We start from the raw sequence: 19,628 nt of genomic DNA on the forward strand, positions 1-19,628 counted from the left end.
GCTAGTTAATTAAAGGCGCGAGGCTCTGCGAAGGAACTCCAACTACCAGCATGCACCGTGAAAACAAAGGCAGAGGCTTAGTGTATCAAACCCGGACCGTGAGGGCTCTGATTGGTTGAAACTGGGATTCCACGTTTCCGATTGGCTTAGACGCTTTTCATTCACACTTCGAGAGTAATTCGTGTGTAGACGCTCTGTTGCTGGAAATAGCAATGGAATGGAAGGGATTCGACTCTAACGGGGGAAGGTAGGCTTGTATTATTGCTCTATTTCAGAGTTGCAAGTTTATAAATCAGAAAGATAAAAAGCACCCATTGTTTATTCGGGGGGCGTTGTAATGGCGTGATCGAAAAGGGTGCGTGAAATGTTCGGTTATAATCTTCGTTTTATCGCAAGTACCTCATCAGGGTAGTGCTTTCAAAAACCTCAATGAAAAAAAAAACTCAGCACGACTGTTAATAAATATTTGATTCATACAGAAACCGTTTCTCGACCTCCCCTGGTTGGTTCGTGTTAGTAGAAAACGAGCCTGATATTCATTATCATCCACGTTTCACACAAATGGAAAAAAAAAACGTGTTGCCTTTTTTTTTTGCCAGTGGTTAAAATGCATGCGTATGTAATTTATTAGTCACGTTAAGTAAGATTTAGCTATCCAAGAACAGCGCGTAGCAGCTAATTTTCCACGGTTTAATCTTCTCGGCATCCCTTCAGGCAGGAAGATGTGGTTGTCAGAATGTGTCAATTACAAAGTAGTAGGCAGGCAGCACCGCCGCGCCACAGAGTAACTAGCGCCCTTTCTGTAAATAGCACCTGATGGATACCAGCTGTAGCCCAGTGTTGATGTGTAGGGTACGCCACAACCGAAAACAAAACCCCCCTTCTCCCGGCTCCGCGGCTCCAGACAGCGCCGTTCCTGTTCTACCTATTCTCGCCGAGATGCGTGCTGTTGTTGCGGTTTAATTGTGTCAACGCGGTGCGTGGGGGGGGACCCCCGCAGCTGACGGCGTGTCTCCCTTTCGCTCGCTCTCGCCCTCCTTGCTGTTGCCATGGCGATCCCTGCCCTCCTCCGGGGAGACGGCCGCCGCGTGAACGCGGGTGGGACGCGCCGGCCCGCGCACCGCAGTGCCACCGCGCGGGGATTGCCCACAGACCGGCTCAATGAACCGGCCGTCAGGAAAGCAGGAGGGAGGGATGCTGTTGCCGGGATCGCCGTCAGAACAGGCGATCGGCGTGCTGCCGTCACTCGTAGTACAGCCAGTAGCGGTGTCTCCCTGTGTCCATTGACTCCCGGCTGCTCCGTCTCCCGCCGCTCTCGGGCTGAGCACTAGCGTCACCTCTTGCGTTGCTCCACAGTAATGCCCCGTCGATTTCCGAGGGAATTCTTTTTAGAACTCGTCTCGCATTTTGATTCAATTTAAAAATCCTTCGTTTTAGTCCGTAAGGGGAGAAAGAGGATGTTGTCCCCTCGCGAAGATATTGACAAAGCAAATCCATCTGACGTCTACGGGGTGAGCTGTTTCACGGGGAGTGGGGAGGGCTTTCAGGCAGTGCCCTTACACCAAGAGCAGTGGGGGTCTGGAGCGGGCTGTTGAAGCTGATAGCCGGGCTGGGGGGTCCGTTAGTTCCTGGCAGCCCAACAAGCGTTTGTTCCCCTTTTCCTGTTCTCCTCCATCTTCACAACCTTCCTCCTTTCACAGTCTTCCTCTGCGTTCGCAGGTCGTGCTGTTCCACTCTCCGCTGCGGACCGGCAGCATGGCCGAAGGCAAGTCCTCCGTACGAGCGGCACGGTGGGGGTGGGGGCGAAGCCTGGAGATATCTCCGGCTCTTCCCGGATTTCCTGAAAGCATCCTGGTAGCACCCAAGGTGGAGCAGATGAGGGTGGCTATCTGCCCCTGTGTTCTGGCAGAGGGTGCCTTGTGTGCCGACTGAGTTGGCCGTTATTGTTAAGTGTTACCCCGGGCGGGGCAGTTTGGCCTTCCCGTTTCTGGGGGTGTTCCCAGGCAGGGGTTCCCAGTCCTGGTCCTGATGATCCCCACGTCTGTGTGGTTCCATTCTGACCCACCTTCAGTAGATCAACAAAGCCTTTCTCGATCTAAGAGGCTGCGTCTTTGGAAGATTTACGTTTGTTTCTTTCTAGTCCCCAGTTTGGGGTTTATTTCAATTGCAAAACACAGTGGTTAAAGCTCCAACATGTTCAAGAGCTGGGAACAAGGAGTTCCAATTGATCTGATTATTATTATTAAGTCAGGGGAGGGTTTGATTGTGCCACTGAGGGCTCGGCTGGAGCAGAAACCAGCAGGTGTGTGTGTGTGTGGGTCACCGGGCCCAGCACTGAGAACCACTGGCGCAGGGGTTGCTCATTCAAAGTGAGGTGTGGTGGCTCTGTGGCTCAGGATCTGCGCCTGTGGCTGGAAGGTTGCCGGTTCGTATCCCCCGGCCGGCAGAGGAATCCTACTCTGTTGGGCCCCTGAGCAAGGCCCCTGACCCCAACTGCTCCAGAGGCGCCGTATAAAAGGCCGACCCTGCGCTCTGACCCCCAGCTTCTCTCCCTGTCTGTGTGTCTCATGGAGAGCAAGCTGGGGTATGTGAAAAGACGAATACCTAATACAAGAAATTGTTTATGGCCAATAAAGTGATCTTATTTTATCTATCTTATCTTATCTTATCCAAAGCATATTGCAGGGATCATGTGTGAGTTAACCACACAATCATCTAGCAGCTATGTCACTCTGCAACTCACAACTAGACTGCCAGTCTGAAGCTCAGCAGGTGGGAGCCTGGTCAGTACCTGGATGGGAGACCTCCTGGGGAAAACTAAGGACGCTGCTGGAAGAGGTTTTAGTGGGACCAGTAGGGGCGCTCAACCTGAAAACTGTGTGAGTCTTAATGCCCCAGTATAGTGACGGGGACACTATACTGTAAAAAAGGCCCCATCCTTCAGAGGAGACATAAAACCGAGGCCCTGACTCTCTGTGGTTATTAAAAACCCCAGGATGTTTCTCTAAAAGAGTAGAGGTGTTACCCCAGTTTCCTGGCCAAATCTCCCCCTGGCCTTTACCAGTCATGGCCTCCTAATAATCCCCATCTCTGAACTGGCTTCATCACTCTGCTCTCCTCCCCACTGAGAGCTGGTGTGTGGGGAGCGTTCTGGCGCACTATGGCTGCTGTCGCATCATCCAGGTGGGGCTGCACACTGGTGGTGGTGGAGGGGATCCCCATTACCTCTAAAGCACTGTGAGTGGAGTGTCCAGAAAAGCACTATAGAATTGTAAGAATGATTGTTCTACAATTATTAATCAGAGGTAGTGGAGTATTACCCTGACACACCGCATGTTACACCAACAGGGCATCTGGAGAGATACATAGAGAGAGGGGAGGGGGTTGTTCAACTGGAAGCTGGAACACCAATAGCAAACAAAGGCTTAGAAAAAAAAATGAAAACGCAGCCTTTCTGCCTGTGACTCAACTCCTCCAGGACAGAGTTGGAACCGAACGGCAGCTACACCTCACTGTCGGAGACGGCTTCAAGTTCGTTCTTCATTTTTAATGTAAAAAAATGCAGGCAAGTACTTTCACACTAATGAGGTCCCCTGGTGCCTGCTTGCTCTCACCGGCAGGCTGTTGCTGTTCGCACAGGAGCGATCTGAGAGCTGCGAGAGTGAGTCCTGTGTTGTGTGCAGGGTTGGAGTAAAGAAGAAGCAGAAAACAGGCACTAAGAATACTTCTGTCTGTCCTTTTTGCCTCCGAGTGGTGGGAAATCTGCAGAGACTGTAGTGGGGAGCACTGAGACATGAGAGTATCATTACTCTTTTTAAGAAACTTATCCAGGCAGCTTCAGGGGATCTGCTTTAGGATGTCAGCTGTCCCAGAGGTGCAGCCCTCCAGTATCGTTCACCCCCAGGGAATTCCTGGCCAAAGCTATCCGTCCCTGGTTTTCTCTGCAGAATCTATGATCTCCTTACGGGAAAACTCGATGGACGTGGAAGCTTAAAGCATCTCAAAACGTGCTCGGCTTGTTCTCACACCCGTGAAGTTTCTATTAGTTTTCTAGAACAGGTTTTTTTTTTCAAGCCAAATGTCCGCATTCCTTGTCTCTGTGACTGAACTGGCTCTTGCTGAAACACGGGTTTTTTAGCTCGGTATGTGCAGCAGCGAGCCTGTCTCGGCCTGGCAGACTGTCTGAGGGACTTTCCCCCTTTCTGTCCCCCTCCGCCAGCGTTCCTAGGGGAGAAGGATGCTCACTCTCTCCTCCGGCGACTGCGGCGAGCCAACGGGTTTCTCGAGGAGTTCCGGCAGGGCAGCATCGAGCGGGAGTGTGTGGAGGAGAGCTGCAGCTTCGAGGAGGCCAAGGAGGTGTTTGAGAACAAGGAGCGCACGGTACCCAGGAGCAATTTACTGCTTCATTCCAACAGAGCTGTGTCATCACACTGAGGCTGCACACAGAGACACACAGAGACACACAGAGACACACAGAGACACACAGAGACACACAGAGACAGACAGAGACAGACAGAGACAGACAGAGACAGACAGAGACAGACAGACACACAGAGACACACAGAGACACACACTGCTTTCACACTCCAGACAGGCACTTTGCATTGATGCGCACACGTCACTCACACGTATAGACCTACATCTGAGGGCAGTGATGCACTCTGCACTGATATGTTGTAGTGAGAAACACACCACTGATACTTGCTCACTAAAAAAAATGAGCACTCATATGCACAAAATGGTCAAGATGTTATCCTCCACTGCAGAATTTGCTCAAGTTTTTCTTAATGTTGTGCGTCCCAGCAGGTCATGTTACAGAGGGATTTGTTTTATGAGGCCAAAAAAAGTAGAGCAGCGTCTCTGCTTCATAACAGCATTGTATCTTAGTAAGCGATTGCTTTTAGTTTTTTGCTGCAATTTTTGTAAAACTGGGAGAGAATTTTGCACTTGAGCAAGAAGATTTTGGGGGATCTGCACAGCGCATGAAAGTGTGCAAACTCCTGTCACAGCTCTGTCTCCTTGTCTCTCTGTCTCTCTGTCCGTGTGGGCCTCTCAGATGGAGTTCTGGAAGAACTACATCTACACCGTGAGCAGCAACTCGGAGGCTCGGACTGAGCGCTCGGACGCCGTCTTCATGGTGGTGCCGCTGCTGGGCGTGGCGCTGCTCATCATCATCGCGCTCTTCATCATCTGGAGGTGTCAGCTGCAGAAGGCCACGCGGCGCCGGCCCGCCTACTCCCAGAACCGCTACCTGGCCAACCGGACCTCCCGCAGCCTGCCGCGCATCCTGGTCCACCGGGAGCCCGCGCACGCGCCCAGCGAGGCCGCCGCCAGCGCCGAGCCCGCCCCCCGCTGCACCGGCCCGGCGGCGTTGGCGGTCAGCGACGGCGGGCCCTGCCACCCCCACTCCGGCCGGGCTCTGTACGTGCAGGACTCCTCCGTGTCCGTGGCATCGCGGCTCTCCAGCGCCACCCCGCCGCCCTCCTACGAGGAGGTGACGGGCCACGTGGAGAGCAGCAGCGATGAGAACAGCGCCCCCTACAGCGACCCGCCGCCCAAGTACGAAGAGATCATCAAGCAGAAGTGATGCTCCCCAGCAGCCAGACATGCGAGGCTCGGCAGGGACCAGCCCCAGCAGTGTGAGCCATTTCAGGTTTTACCAGTTGCCAGCTCTTGTTCGGAAGCACACGTTTCTAATGCGTGGGCGCCTTACCCGAAGGGAATTTGCATTGACACACGACAGTATTCGAAAAGTGACCGCGCGTTACAAGTTTGTTTTGCACTTTTTTACACTGATACGAGTTTCCGCAGAAGCCAGCGTTCGCAGAGCCCGAAATGGATGAAATCGCTGGGCGTTGGGAAGGAGTCAGTGGTTTCATCCCCAGCCGTTGACCTCATAGCTATACCTTCCCCAGGCTCCCCCCCAGGTGAAAGACGGCAACGCAAAGGCATCGACAGGTTTACACCGCCAGTCACAAGGGACACAAGCTGCTGGCTCCTTCCCGTCCTCGGCAGAGAGGGACTGATGGGAGAAGGGAGGGAGGCTGACTGGGATCAAAGTGCCAAACGAGTTTAATCAGATTCCAGAGTATGAGGGATGGTGCCAGCTGGTCACCCCAGACCTCGTGCAGCTCTCTCGTGCTGCGCTGGGAGGGCTCGGGGCTTGGCTGTGGCCCCCAGAGTTGGATCACTGAAGATAAAGCCCTGAAACTCTGTCCTGGAAACAGGCAGCAGGTCGCCCCTGGGGAGACCGCTCAGTGGCGTTGGGCCAGTTCAGCACCCGGTCCTGCGGGGGGCGCTGTAACTCCCTGGGGCGAAAGGGGGCTGGATGCTCCGGGGTGTGTGGTGCGAATTCCCGTTGGCGTTGCCTTTTTGTTTCCCCAGCGTCGAATGTCTAACGCGGCCTGGCCGCTGCTGTGCCAACTGGGGCCGCTGTCGTGGCGATAGCGGCAGGTGATGGAGCTTTGCTGTGGTGGGTCACCACGCAGGGCCAGGAGGAGGGGAACCTCATGTGGGCCCAAAGGGGCTGGTCCCTCCGCACTGCCAGCCTTCAATGCCTTTGTCAGATACCTGCCATCCTGAGAATTAGTAAAAAGAAACCCCGAGGTGGGTGCACCCTCTGCTGAATATATGTGATCATGTAATCATGGGGGCTCCATGCATGCAACCCTGGAGAGCCCCGATCCACTTAGTCTTGCAGGTCACCTGTGTCTAAAGAGACACTTGTTAAGCTATTAAGTATGAAAAAGTGATCTGTACAAAAGAAAGGATATGAACAAAGAGGAGGCAATTTGGCCAATTGAGCCCTTTTGGTAGCGGGTAGTTAATTGACCTGAGGATCTCGTCCAGCTGTTTCCCGAAAGACGCCAGGGTATCAACAGCCAGCATGACTGGGCAGCTTATTTCCAGTTATGAGTTCTGGTCACTGGCTGAAGGTGGCAAAATTACAAAATGAATTCTACATTATAACGTTACAACCGAATTGTCCCAAGCTTTCAGAAATTGGTGTTTTAATTGGGGCTCTCCAGAAGCCGGGTGGGAGATCCTCGCTCTGCTGCTGCTGCAGGGTAGGAAGGCTTCCTTTTCCTGTCATTTGATCAAATTGGAGGTTTTTACAAGCTGGAGTTTAATTTTAAATTGTACAGACGGAGAGCCTGCTGTTCCTAACAAACTTCCAGCCCTGTCAGTTGTGTTAGAGTAGTGGAGCCCAACTCCAGTCCTGCTGCCTGCGGGTCTCCGTACCACCCAGTTTCCATCAAATTATTGCTCCAGTTAATTATCCCAGTTCAAAACCGTTTGCAAGTACTTCAGGTCCCGAAGAGCGAAAGAAACCTGTAAGATGTGGCCTGTAGCCCTGCAGGCCTGGAGCTGTGCGCCCCTGATTCAGGGGGTGACGGTGTCTTTCTGTGGGTCCCACAGCATAGTGGGTTGGCCTCTTACTGCAGTCGTGCGGTGTCCACTTACGACAACACTATTCTTCACTCAGGCTCCATTGCACTCCAAATGGACTGAGTACATTGAGCTCCATAAACCCCCTTTTTGTCCCTAAATGTGGTGGTTGATGCAATTTACAGCACCTAGCTGTGTGCTGTCTGCAGTGTTGCTATTTGTTCATGTCCACTGTGTCCATACATTTGAAGCTTTCTGTGCAGCTGTCCACTAGAGGGCGCTGCACAAGTATTACAGAGCTGTCAACGCTATGAAGAAGCTGTTGTTTTTATTGGCTATGAGGCCTACAATTAGGGCTACTGGCGGAAGGTCCCCTTAAGCAGGCTAGCAGAGGTGTACCCCCTTTCTCAGCCACCAGTGTCTCGTGAGGGAGGGCATTCTTCTCTGCCCAGGCTTAATCAGAAATGGTGGCGCCGTTCCATTCCTACATTTTTTTATAGTTATTTTTATTATTTAATTCTGAGTTAAAAAAAGAAGACTTGTCAGTAGCTCAGTTGAATCCCTTTCTGGGAAAATCGGAAGGAGAGATCCCTTCATTTACTGATTCTGTTCATCCTGTTTGTATCCGAATGAAAATGAGAAAGTGTGGAAGAGCCAGAGGCATGCTGACAAGCTCCTAGTGTACTGTGCTGGGTCCCCCTCGGGGTTGTGTTCCTGCTTGCTTTGATGTTACAGCACACAAAGCGCTCCGTTTCCTGCTGGGTTGCACCATTCTCCTGTACAGGGCGCGGCTGGGCTTCAGAGACAAACCCATTTTCTCCTTTTCCCTATTCTTGCTTATCAACGTGGATTTTCATCCATCTGCGCCTTATCGTCACACGTAAATGCTCGTGCCTCTACTGTGCTCTGTGACAGGAGGTCTCCCTCGGTGTGGAAGTCGTCATCTGCATTGGGAGAGTGTTGCAATGCCATTGTTATGGCCTAGTTGAGAATCTGTGCTGGTGGCTGGTGTTATGGAGGGGACAATAACTCAGATTGTTCTAGTATTGAAACCCTGTGTAGTTTTCAAATTCTAAACAAAGGAGACACTTTTTTTCTTTGCAAAATAGAATGCACATATTTGCTCCTGATGAACGTATAGCTTTTTTCCTCACTCAGCTGTCATAGGAAATGCCTGCAGTATAGTGTATAGCATATATAATGTCTCATCATCATAGACATAGTCGACCCTGAAATAGACAACCTCTAACAGAGAGATTTCCAACTCTGGAAGTCGTAGCTTCACTGTCTTCAGTTTCAGAAGAGCTCCCTGTTACTTGAATCATATTTGACTATTTATACCCCAATTAATAGGAATTTTTAATCAGCCCAGCTGTAGTGTCTTGTCCTCTTTCATGTTCTCCTTTTTTTGCCTTCTTAATGAGTTAAAATTGACCACACTCCCTCAGAGCTCATCAGCCCTTTTCACAGCTCGGTAAGGTTTGATTTTGTGGAAACTGTACGATTTCCAGTGCTCATTGCTCTTTGGAAGGAGGCCGTTTTTGCTTTGTTCTGCGTTTGCTGGCCCAGGAGCCAGCCTGCTCAGACCAGTGTGTCAGAGCTGTCCAAAAAAGTGCTTCCACTTTCTGTCACTTGGCACGGTATCATCTTTCCCTGCTGTTGGATAAATAAATATTGCAAACTGAAAAAATAGTAAGAAAGAAAGCAAAGGGTGTCCCCTGCTGTTCACCCTCCTGGGTACTGCGAGCTGCTTGTAATACTGAAGAAGACATCAGTACATCAGTATCTCTGAGTGGGGAAGAGTGTGTCTTTACAGTCTGCGTGCAAACAACAGCAGGAGAGTTTAGTCACAAAATGTCAAAAAGCACATTGGTAAACATACCGTACGTATGTGTAATGCTTTTGTATTGCTGAAAAACCTTTTCATCCCATTTCAAACTGCTCTGTATCACCACATTTAGGTTTCCCATTGTTTGGCGATATTTTCCTTATAAATTCACTTCTGAGTTCACCCACGTTTTTATGTAAATATGTATACACACACTTTCACAACTGCCTAGGGATCTGGCCTTGTTTTCCCTGTCATAGTCTCGTATTTGTCCCATTTAGCCAAAGTGGGCCACCTCCTTTTATATTTATATCTGTATAATAAATAATATGGTACATTTTTATAATTGATTATTGCATGGATGCATATTTTTATATTATTATAATTTTGTTTTCTTTCTCTAGCTCAAGTTGATAGATTTGTACTAAAGTGTATTGCCAGTAGATCAGGGGTAGACAGCTGAGGCTTCTCCAATCTGTGCTGGGGTTTGGTCTAGGACTTAATTTGTCCTGAATAACTGCACTCGCCTTTTGCCCCTCTCTCGTTTAAACACAATTATTTGTAAAGGGAAGGAGTGGTGGAGTCCAGGCTGCCTGCCCCTGCAGTTAATTGTCTAGTATTTATTTCCAGATGTTTGCTCCCCTTTTTGTACAAATGAGCTTCCAGTACTAGCAGATTAAGGAGAGAAGTGTCTCCTTCACGGTTTACAAAAACTTCACTGCATGGATGACACAAAGGACTGGAGTCCTCTGCAACAAATCGTGGCGTTGTTGAATTTCTAAAGGCACAATTTATAGAAAATATTCGCCTTGTATACAGCACACCTTTCAGAACGAACTTGTACTCTCGATGTGTAGTCAGTATGTGAGTACAACACTGACATCTACCGGCCTTTCCGTCGTAATGCAAGTGACGTGCATTAAAAACAATGTACAGAACTCCCTCTCCTCTGATGTAAAGTGCTTTATCGGCAGCGTTTCACTCTCTTTTTAAGTGTTGTTAACCAAATTGAAATGTAGCTGGGGAGGGGGCATTGGGGGAAATTTTGTGTACGTGTTAGTATTTCGTTCTCATGATGGTGATTTCGGGGTGAAGGCTTGTGTCTGGGTCTCAGCGTGGAGTTGACTTGAACCCTTCTAATCAAACGCGTGACGTGGTCCTCTTTTCTGTCGTCTCTGACCGGGACCGTCCTGCGGCCAGAGAATGTGAACTCGCTGCACTACCAGGACACGGGTTTATTTCCTCCGATATCCGAAAAAGAGAAAATATCCTTCTCCTTCACCAAATTGCTTTTTCGAGTATGTGTACCTGAGCTGTTTTTGTATGATGTATAGGACACAAATAATATGACACACTACGCCGTCACGTGGGCATCAGTGTTTCCGAATTTGGCTTTATGTCCATTTTTAAGAATTAGGCGAAACCTCTCCAGACTACCGTAAATACATCTGAGGTTGCAGGGCCAGCGCTTTGCGACATTCATAGAAAATACGGGGCAAGTCATTCCGGTAGCAGAGTTGGGAACAGTGGTACGGGGGGGTCTCTCTTGTGTTTCTTAAGGTAGTATTAGTCTGTGCCGCGAGACAGACACACTGCTGGCCTCACCCTGGTTTCCCTTCAGCCACGCTAAGTGCCAAATCTCTCTGTGTGTGTGTGACGCACCAACTACTCTGTGCACATATTAAACAGTGTTTTTTTTATACAAACTTTCCCGGGCTCCTTCTCTTTTGTTCTGGTGAATAAGCCGTGATGGTGAGAGACACTGGGCTACAGCAAGTGTCATTCTCCAGAGGAGACCTTCGGCAAGGGACGTGACTACGAGCTCATTAAGGCTCCTTTTCAACTCATCGAGTTTGGTCACACCTCTGCTGTTCTGGTAGGTTCCTCTTGCAGTCTGGCCTGCCTGTAGCCCCCTCTGTCCCCTTGATTCAATTGGTGAAGTAATTTCTTGGTCTCCACTTCATCTGCATCTAGACTGGGATCAAAACTGAAGAGTTCAGTTGCTCGTTGATTCCTTTAATGTTAATTGATTATTTATGTTTAAAGAGTTACACTTCCTGTCTATTTTTTTTATTTAATGTTACAACAATTTGCGTCGGGAATACACAACCTCACCATGTGACTGAGTCTCTCGGTGTTTACACCTGACTCCTGGAGGCGGGACTAAACCTGCCGCCGGTCGATTCTATAGGCCATATGGGTACGGAGCCGTGACGCAAGGCAGAGGGGGAGGTTTTTGCACCGGTTACGTCATAAACAGGAGTCGAGAAGAGGTTTTGCAACAGGTTAGTGAAAAACTGCTTTTCTATTGCGAGACTTGAGCTTCAGCGGATTTAGATACTTTTGCGCAAAGTCCAACTAGTCAGGCTAACGCCTATTAAACTTTGTAACGTATTCGGACTTTTGCAGCTACTGTCATTAAAGCTGAAATGCGAATTTACCGGGTGATCCCTGAGTGTGTTGATTGGGACACAACTGCGCTGCACAATACTTCGGTATTTCAATCTAGTTCTTAGATTAACATACAAAACCCCCGATTTGTTAAATACAGAAATACAGAATTACCTCCTTTTAGCAGCCGGTATGCTGTTTTGTAATTACAAGTACGAGTCATATGGGTAAAAATTAATATTGGTATTTTAATTAATTCTTATAACATTTTTATTTGTATAAAAAAATAGTTTATTGTGTGAAGGGGCTGTTTTCTCACAGTACCCAGAACATGCATTAGTTTTTAATCCCCTTAAACGGTCTCGTCATCTGGTGTTTGACTCGAGCAGGGAGCAGGTCGTGTCGGGCCGCAGTCTGTCGCGGTTTTAAGATTAAGATTGTGACTCCCGGTGCTCGGCAGTCTGATCGATTTCAGAGTTTCCGATCTGGAAGTTGGTCTATTGACGGAACGGAAAACCAGATTAAAGTTGTGATGCTGTGATGTGACAGAGATCGCGTGGCTAACGCATATGGGTACAAAACTGAGTTTGGTAGTTTGGCGAATTCGGTTCTTTTATATCGATTTAAATTCCCAGGTCTTCAACTTGCAGGACCTGAAATGTATTTTTTTTAAACTATTCCGTGTCTGTCCCATAACGTGGGGTGTGGCTACATTGGTCGCACGGGTTTTAAAACACTATTTGCAGTCCAGCTGTCTTTTCTTATTCATTTCTTTGAGAAACAAATAATATCCTTATGAATGACCTTGCTTGATCAAGATGTTGATAGAGCAGATTTAACAATGTGAGCACTGCGTCGTCTACAACCCTCCTTTCTCTATATGCAAACTGCAGGGGGTCAGTAAGGCCCTGTGTGCTCTTTGTAATGTAATGTTTTAAGATTCTCTCAGGCTTTTCACTGGGAGAGATGAAAAGGCAACTGGCCTGTAGCTGTTAAGATCTGGTTTTGGGAATAGGGGCAATGATGGATTTCTTCCACAGAGAAGGGATGATTTGTAGATTTAAAGACATTTGGAAAAACCTCTTCTGCGCTCATTATCTGGACCTGCCCTCTTTCTCACATTGATTTTCTTAAACTGCTTACGCACCTGTGCTGGATCAGTTTTGATAGACAGATTAAACAAGTGAAATGACAGGACAGCACATTTCCTCAGTGGGACAGTGAAGCTTGAATTAAATGTTTAGAAGCGGTTGATCGTATATATAGCAACATTTTGTTAGCACTGACCTGTTACATTTATGTTATACTTCATGCCCCAGCATGTGAGATCCCAGGTGCAAAACTGCTGTGATCACAGGGGCTACAGCTCACAAGGGCTTCTAGTACAGGCGGAGTGGTGGCTCTGTGGCTCAGGATCTGCGCCTGTGACTGGAAGGTTGCCGGTTCAAATCCCACAGCCGGCAGAGGAATCCTACTCCGTTGGGCCCTTGACCCCAACTGCTCCAGGAGTGTCGTATAAGTGGCTGACCCTGCGCTCCGACCCCCAGCTTCTCTCTCCCTGTCGGTGTGTCTCATGGAGAGCAAGCTGGGGTCTGCGAAAAGACGAATTCCTAATGCAAGAAATTGCATAGGGCCAATAAAGTGATCTGATCTACTTCAAGTAGTCGAGATTCAGGGCTGCAGCTGCTGAAGGCCAGATCAACTCCTCAGTGAGTAAAGTGCTGGGATGAGAAAAATTTGGACCAGCTAAGAGACTGATTCAGGTCAGTTAACGACTGGAGATCTTTTTTAGATCTGAGGAGGGCAGAAATACACAGCTGGCAAGGAGGAACAGGAGATAAGATAAGAGTGAGTCAGGTGCCAAGCTGAGAATAAAAGAACCGGCGAAGTGATCTCCCGGCGGGACGTGCTGACTGCCCCCTGTGTTCCAGCTGCGATGGCGTCTCGGGGTTTCCTGGACGAGGAGCAGTCCGGGGGGCGCCGCCCCGACCTGGGCTTCACGGAGGTCATCAGCCAGCGGATGTGCGTCCCCGAGCACCTGAGGGTGGCCGCCATGCCCTCGGAGGAGCAGGAGGGGCCGGGCCGGGAGCCGCCGCCTTCCTTCAGCATGCACGTCCCTGACCGGATATCGCTGGCGGGTGGGTGTGGACCTCCTGCGCAAACAGGCCGGAACCACACAGGCCTGGCGGGGCAAAGTCAAGGGGCTCTTCCTGGAGCTCCCTGGGGTAGCACAGCCCAGCCAGGGGGAAGAGTGCTGACGGGATGAGAAGAGGGGAGTAACCTGGGCCCAGCTCCAGCGGGAATCTCAAGGTCTGGGGAAGAGTGTGCTGGAAAGTCCACCAGCAGGGGATGTTCAGGTCTTTGGAGATTAGCATCTGTGCAGAGCCCGGAAATCCGATTTGGTTTGTAATATTTAAGCCAGGAGGCTCAGGGCTGAGCCTTGCTTCCTCGCGTTGCTGGGGGTCCTGGGTTGAATTCCAGCCCTAGGGTGCTGTCTGTGTTGTATGTTCCAGTTGTATGTCATGGTGCTTGTATGTTCTCTCCATGTTCGTGTGGTATCCCCTGGGTGCTCTTGACAGTCCAAAGACAAACTGGTAGGTAATAATTGGCTTCTGGGTAAAACCGGCCCTGGTGTGAGCGTGTGTGTGTCTGTGTCTGTGTGCCCTGAGATGGACTAGTGTCCTGTCCAGGGGTATGTGCTTTGCGCCTGTTGCTTGCCTGGGATCTGTTGCTCTGACCCCCCACGACCCTGTTTTGGATAAAGCGGTGAGACGATGGTGTTTAAGACAGCAACTGTTTCAACGAAGTCACTAACAGCTGGGGTTGGAACACAAACCTTGAGTTGACCGGCACTGGCCTGGCGTGTCCTGGTGTCATCTGTGCCTTTTGTCTTTGATGGTGCAGATGTTCCAGATGTGAGTCCCCGGCCCCCATTCTTCCCTCGGCTGAGCCAGGGGTGGACCCCCCAGCCCCCAGCTGCTCTGCGCCGTGCTGGCTACTCAGGGGTGCTCTCTGAGTCTCTGGTAGCAGGGTGGGACAGGGGGACACATCGTCAAGAGGAGCAGGTACGTTCCTTCAGGTCTGGGCTCATAAAGGGGCCCATAAAGAGCGCCCCAACGTGAGAGGCCGTACCCTGCTTCCACACAAGCCTGCATCACTGGCGCCCCACCTACGCAGGTTTTCTTTGTGAGAAAGTGAGTGTGAGCACTGAAAGTGATCTCACACCTGCTGTCAGAGTTTCAGTTTCGGCAATATAAATAATGGCAGGGTGGCATCAAGTGCACCCGGTTTCTTCTGTGTGGCAGTGCTTACTCTACACCCCAACGCAGGATGCTGCTTGATTGGGGTGGGAGGGGGTCTCAAAGGGTTCACTGAGCAGATAATGCATGTGTTGAGGCCAGTTAGCGTGATTGGTCTTTTTGGGTAGAGAATGTGGACTTCATTCTGGGCGTAATTGTAACCCCTAGTACGTCTTTTAACTTGCCTCTGGCCCAGTGTTGTCTCAAAATGGAGGAGGACACGAGTTCAGCAGAACTGAGCTAGAGGTTGTGAGCAGGTGGTTGTTGTTGTTAAAGGAACACTGATGACTGCTTCTTGTTATCACTGTGTTCTGCTTTTTCTGCTTCCTGTTCTTCCTCCTCTCCTCCTTGTGAAAGGCCTCCCTCCGCAGGTCATTCAGTGACTGCACGTTCATCAGGAGCTCTGCGGCACCCTCCAGTGGCTCACGACCCCAGCAGCCCCTGCAGCCTCCGTGAGTACTGCCCTCCCTAGCTTCTCCAACTACAATTCCCATCAGCCTTCAGCTGCATTCCCACAATGACCTTGGCCCATGATTTTCAGGGTCTCTGTGTCACTTGTGTGACAATGCAGAGGCACCCAAGTCCTCAGCTAGTTTGGTAGCCCCGCACTGTCTTGCCTGCAACAGTGGAATTGCCTTGTGCTGTTTGTAGTGCCCCAGGTGGAGTTTTAGCTAAGTCTCTCAAATCCTCCTGTGCTCCAGCTAGGAAGCTTAAATATATTCCAGTACTTTTCAGAACCTAGGAAGGTGTTCAGTAGATGTGGAGGAAGGTGAGTGTTCCTGTTACCCCATTGTGTGAACACCCAACTTTAAGGTAAAATACAGACAAATAACAATTAAGTTAATAGAGCATCTAGATCCCATTCAGTTTATTTCTCAATATACTCCACCTATCGGACTGCCCTTATGCTCGTTCATGCAGACGCTATCTGTGTGTTTGTAACCTGTCTATGTGCCTGTCTGTGAACACCCCCCCCCCTTAGCCAGAGTATGGGACACCCCCAGCACCCCGATTCACCCTCCTCACCCCTGGAGCCTCTCCCCAGCCTGCTGTCCCCTCAAAACATGCTGAGGACTGCGCGGGAGCTGGGACAGCAGGCCACTCAGCAGCTCCTGCAGACAATCACTCAGAAATACAGCCCCAGGTGACAGAGCTGCCCCTCTCGTCCTGCCCTCTGCTTATGATCCACGGGCTTGAGTGTTCACACCCCTCCCCAGATACGCTGGCAGGCACCTTCCCAGAAGTCAGTGCGTGCTGAACAACGTGCAGTGGTGTGCAGTATCTTGCCACCCCACAAATGCAAAACATTATTGCATTTAAAACATTTCAATTGTGATCAGCAGAAAAACACGATTATTCCTTCCCGTGATTCTGTGAAAATTTCAATTATAAATACGCTCTGTCCTTTTTCTTAATGGACTTGAAATGCCAACGTATCCAGGGCAAAAAAAGCCAGATCTGCACTCGTGTCTTCCCAGTCTGTCTGTGTGTGGCTGTGCACAGCACATAGGGGGTGAGTTCTCTAACTCTGAGCTGTCCGTTCCTAATCCTAGAGGGCTGGTGTGTCTGCAGGTTGTCATTTCAACCTAGGTCTTAATGACCTGAACCTGTTACTGGCTTAATTAGACCAGTTTAACAGCTTGTCTCAGCCCTCCAGGTGCAGAACTGGGCAGCCCTGCTGTACAGTACCGGCACGGGTGGCACTGTCTCTGCAGCTGGAGGAAATGTGTGCAACATCTGGATCAGCTTCTCCCTTCCGGGGTCCTGCTTGATCGATCGCATGTGAAGCAAAACAAAACAGTTCCATTTTTTCCTTTGATCCCTTTCTGATTTGATGGTTTTTTTTTGCAGTGGAACTGACAATGATTAATTCTAGTTTTTTTGGACCAGCAATCTCTATCCATCTGTGTTTTGGAAGTGGAACTCTTTTTCTTTTCTTCTTTCTGCAGTTACAGTTGCCTGGATAGCTCTCCGACCAACAGCGCCAGTTTTAATCCTGTGGGCGACCATAGAAGGTAATGCTCTTTTTTAAGTTTGGTTATATTTTCATGAATGAGTGAATGAATGTTTCACAAGAACAAAGAGCCTGTGCTGTACACCTGTGATCCATCTATACGTATAGATGCATCTATCTATAAAAACAAACACTGATTTCTCATGCATGCAGATTTGATCAGTAGTGTTTCCAAAGTAGTTAAAATGTAAAAGCCTAACTGGATGATGTGATAATTCAGCTGTATGTTGAGTATGGTGTTAAAAACAAAACCTTTTGGAGCTTGTGTATGTATACACAGAGCCACGAGGTCTCTGCACCATCAGTATTGATGGAAACATGATTTGGATAGCTGCCCAGTCTCATTGCGCTTGTTATTCTGTGGAAAAGGACTGTTTCATCAGCCTTGCCTGGGTCTGCCGTTTTTAAAAGCAGGAGGGAAACTCCGGACGCAGCCCTTGCACCAGGCGGGGCCTTTCTGTACTCACTGGCTGGTGCCCGTGGTGTCTGTGTGTGGGCATTGCTGTGGTCTGACCTCAGGCTCTCTCTGTCTCAGTGGGGTCCCGGAGTCCTGGCTCAGCCCTGACGCAGAGGAGGGCGTGGCGGTAGAAGTCATTGTGCTGCGGAGACAAGTGAGCAGAAGCAGGGAACATTCTTGGTGTCTATGTCTGCGATGTAGGGCTGTGTCTATACTGTATGTGGGTGAGCAGTGTGTTGTAGTCCTGTCTCTGTATTGTGGGGCAGTGTGGTGCAGTCCTGTCTCTGTATTGTGGGGCAGTGTGTGTGGGAGCAGTGTGCTGTAGTCTTGTCTCTGTATTGTGGGGCAGTGGGCAGTAGTCCTGTCTCTTAATGTTTTGCAGATCAGTAAGATAAGCCACCGTCTGGCTGGCCTGGAGAGGCAGAATGTGGAGCACAGACGCACCGAACTGCTGCTCTTCTCCCTGCTGCTCTCCGCCTGTATGGTCAATGGTTGGCTGTGGTTGCGCAGGTAGCCTCAAGCTGCACAGAGAGAGCCCCAGGCTGCGCTGGAAGGACCTGTGCCATCTCCCACACAGGTGCATGGAAATGGACTTCAGAGCAGCAAGGAGCACCTTCCCCTGAGATGATGGGCAAATTGGACTGACAGCTCTACACTGCAGCTACACAGTCGGCCCCAAGAGTCCACTTAGAGACGCAGGAGATCAGTTCTGTCTGCATGTCAGCCCACCCCTCTGTACCTCAAGGAGACACCCCTCACTAGCAGGAGCTCCAGGACTGAGACAGGATGAGGACAGCAGTGTCTTAGCACTCCTCGGAGTGTGCCCTCAGCCTCGCTGGAGACAGCCTGGACCTTGCACTACAATGAAGGTTCTCTGGTTGTTGAGGACTAGAACTGCAGGCTCCTATTCTGTCACATGTGACTGTTAACTGAACTTATTAGTTTCCTAATAGGAGAGAATTAGATTTTAGTTGCAAGTTGTTTTTCTGTAACACTGAATTTAACAAAATCTGTACAGGATGTTTCATGCTGCTCTGAGACTTGAGAAATGCAGGGAACAGTAGCTCAGCTTAGACTGATTGAGCTTACTGAAATACTATGCAAAGCAGAGCTCACCAGGTGATGTTCAGATGTCCCTAGTGATTGGCAGGAATGTTGTGTTTCTAGGAGTTGTGTTTGCTGAATAATTTGTGTGTGTTTAAAATACACTTTATAACAGATTTTAATATGTGAAATAAATTTTGGATTTGCTCTCTGTAGATGTATTCATAATATTCTTATTAATGACAATATGTTTATTTGTAGTGTTAAGTGTTTTGCAGATATATCTGGGGCATGCAGTCCTGTTTTCAGCCAACTTGAGCATCTTTAAGCCTGTTTGCATCTCTGGGATGAAAGTAAGGGTTGCCAAATGTAGGGAGTGCCCCTGGACATGCTGCAGTGACCCCAGAGGACTCCTGGGGGCCCTTGTTGTGCCGGTGGTTGAAGGAAGCCGATGTTTTCCATTATATACGACCCTGGAACACAAACTGCAAACAACTGCAATTTTAGGATTGTTGGGGTTTAGGAAGGTGTGGCTCAGAGGAATGAGGGTGTGGCTCTGAGATGGGAAGGTGCGGCCATCAAGAGTGTGTGTTATGCCCATAGGAGGGAGGGTGTGGCCCAGGGAAGAGAGGGTGTGGCTCTGAGGAGGGAGGGTGTGGCTATCGAGAGTGTGTGTTATGCCCATAGGAGGGAGGGTGTGGCTCAGGGAAATTTGGGCGTGGCTCAGGGAAGAGGGGTGTGGCTCTGAGGAGGGAGGGTGTGACTAAGGAGTGAGGATGTAGCTTGTGTTCCGTGTGCGGACTAGAGCACCTGGTTAAAACCCCACATGAACAGTGACAGAACATGCAGGCTCCACATAGACAGGCAGCTGAGGTTGGTATCAAACCCAGGACCCAGGGGCAAGAGAATTGCCTGACCATTCATCCTGTGTGTCTTTCTTCTTTCTCTCCTACTTGTGCATTAGTTTGTTGTCGCTCTCCTTGTGAAGAGGCAGTTGTTGATGAGAGAGGGTGAGGAGGGAGGGGGGCTGGCCTGGAACCTCATCAGAGTCTGGTTCTGAATTTTGATCAGAGTGCCGCTTGTTAATTAACTCCATCAAAGAGCACCTGTGCCTTCCCTGGCGTGATTGTGTACAGGGGGAGGGGGCAGGTGCAGCTTCATCTGTATGAGTTATGTTTTTTTGAAGGTCTGCAAAAGGAGGCTGTC

General features: G+C 49.7%; 2 protein-coding genes across 7 annotated transcripts; both read left to right on the forward strand.

The window, feature by feature from the left end:
• Nucleotides 1-10,923, forward strand: prrg3 (proline rich and Gla domain 3). The gene is made up of 4 exons (XM_088597103.1): nucleotides 1-247; nucleotides 1,720-1,765; nucleotides 4,220-4,380; nucleotides 5,057-10,923. Exons 2-4 carry the CDS (start codon nucleotides 1,756-1,758, stop codon nucleotides 5,585-5,587), a joined length of 702 nt encoding a protein of 233 aa, XP_088453229.1. The 5' UTR covers nucleotides 1-247; nucleotides 1,720-1,755; the 3' UTR covers nucleotides 5,588-10,923.
• Nucleotides 10,924-11,321: 398 nt separating this feature from the next.
• LOC148653964 (mitochondrial fission factor homolog B) lies at nucleotides 11,322-18,637 on the forward strand. Of its 6 annotated transcripts, XM_088597099.1 has the most exons (9): nucleotides 11,521-11,712; nucleotides 13,401-13,456; nucleotides 13,540-13,746; nucleotides 14,513-14,673; nucleotides 15,265-15,359; nucleotides 15,890-16,051; nucleotides 16,857-16,922; nucleotides 17,457-17,532; nucleotides 17,761-18,637. In XM_088597099.1, the coding sequence occupies exons 3-9, from the start codon at nucleotides 13,545-13,547 to the stop codon at nucleotides 17,890-17,892; spliced, it is 894 nt and encodes a 297-aa protein (XP_088453225.1). In that variant the 5' UTR covers nucleotides 11,521-11,712; nucleotides 13,401-13,456; nucleotides 13,540-13,544; the 3' UTR covers nucleotides 17,893-18,637. The 6 variants fall into 6 exon arrangements, with proteins under 6 accessions (XP_088453226.1, XP_088453222.1, XP_088453228.1 ...); XM_088597100.1 differs by lacking the exons at nucleotides 11,521-11,712; nucleotides 13,401-13,456 and adding an exon at nucleotides 11,322-11,502 and having other exon boundaries at nucleotides 16,863-16,922; XM_088597096.1 differs by lacking the exons at nucleotides 11,521-11,712; nucleotides 13,401-13,456 and adding an exon at nucleotides 11,326-11,502.
• Nucleotides 18,638-19,628: the final 991 nt, after the last annotated feature.

The sequence above is a fragment of the Lepisosteus platostomus genome, chromosome 10 (genome assembly GCF_059453375.1).
Source record: "Lepisosteus platostomus isolate fLepPlt1 chromosome 10, fLepPlt1.hap1, whole genome shotgun sequence".
In the NCBI taxonomy this organism is placed as follows: Eukaryota; Metazoa; Chordata; class Actinopteri; order Semionotiformes; family Lepisosteidae; genus Lepisosteus; species Lepisosteus platostomus.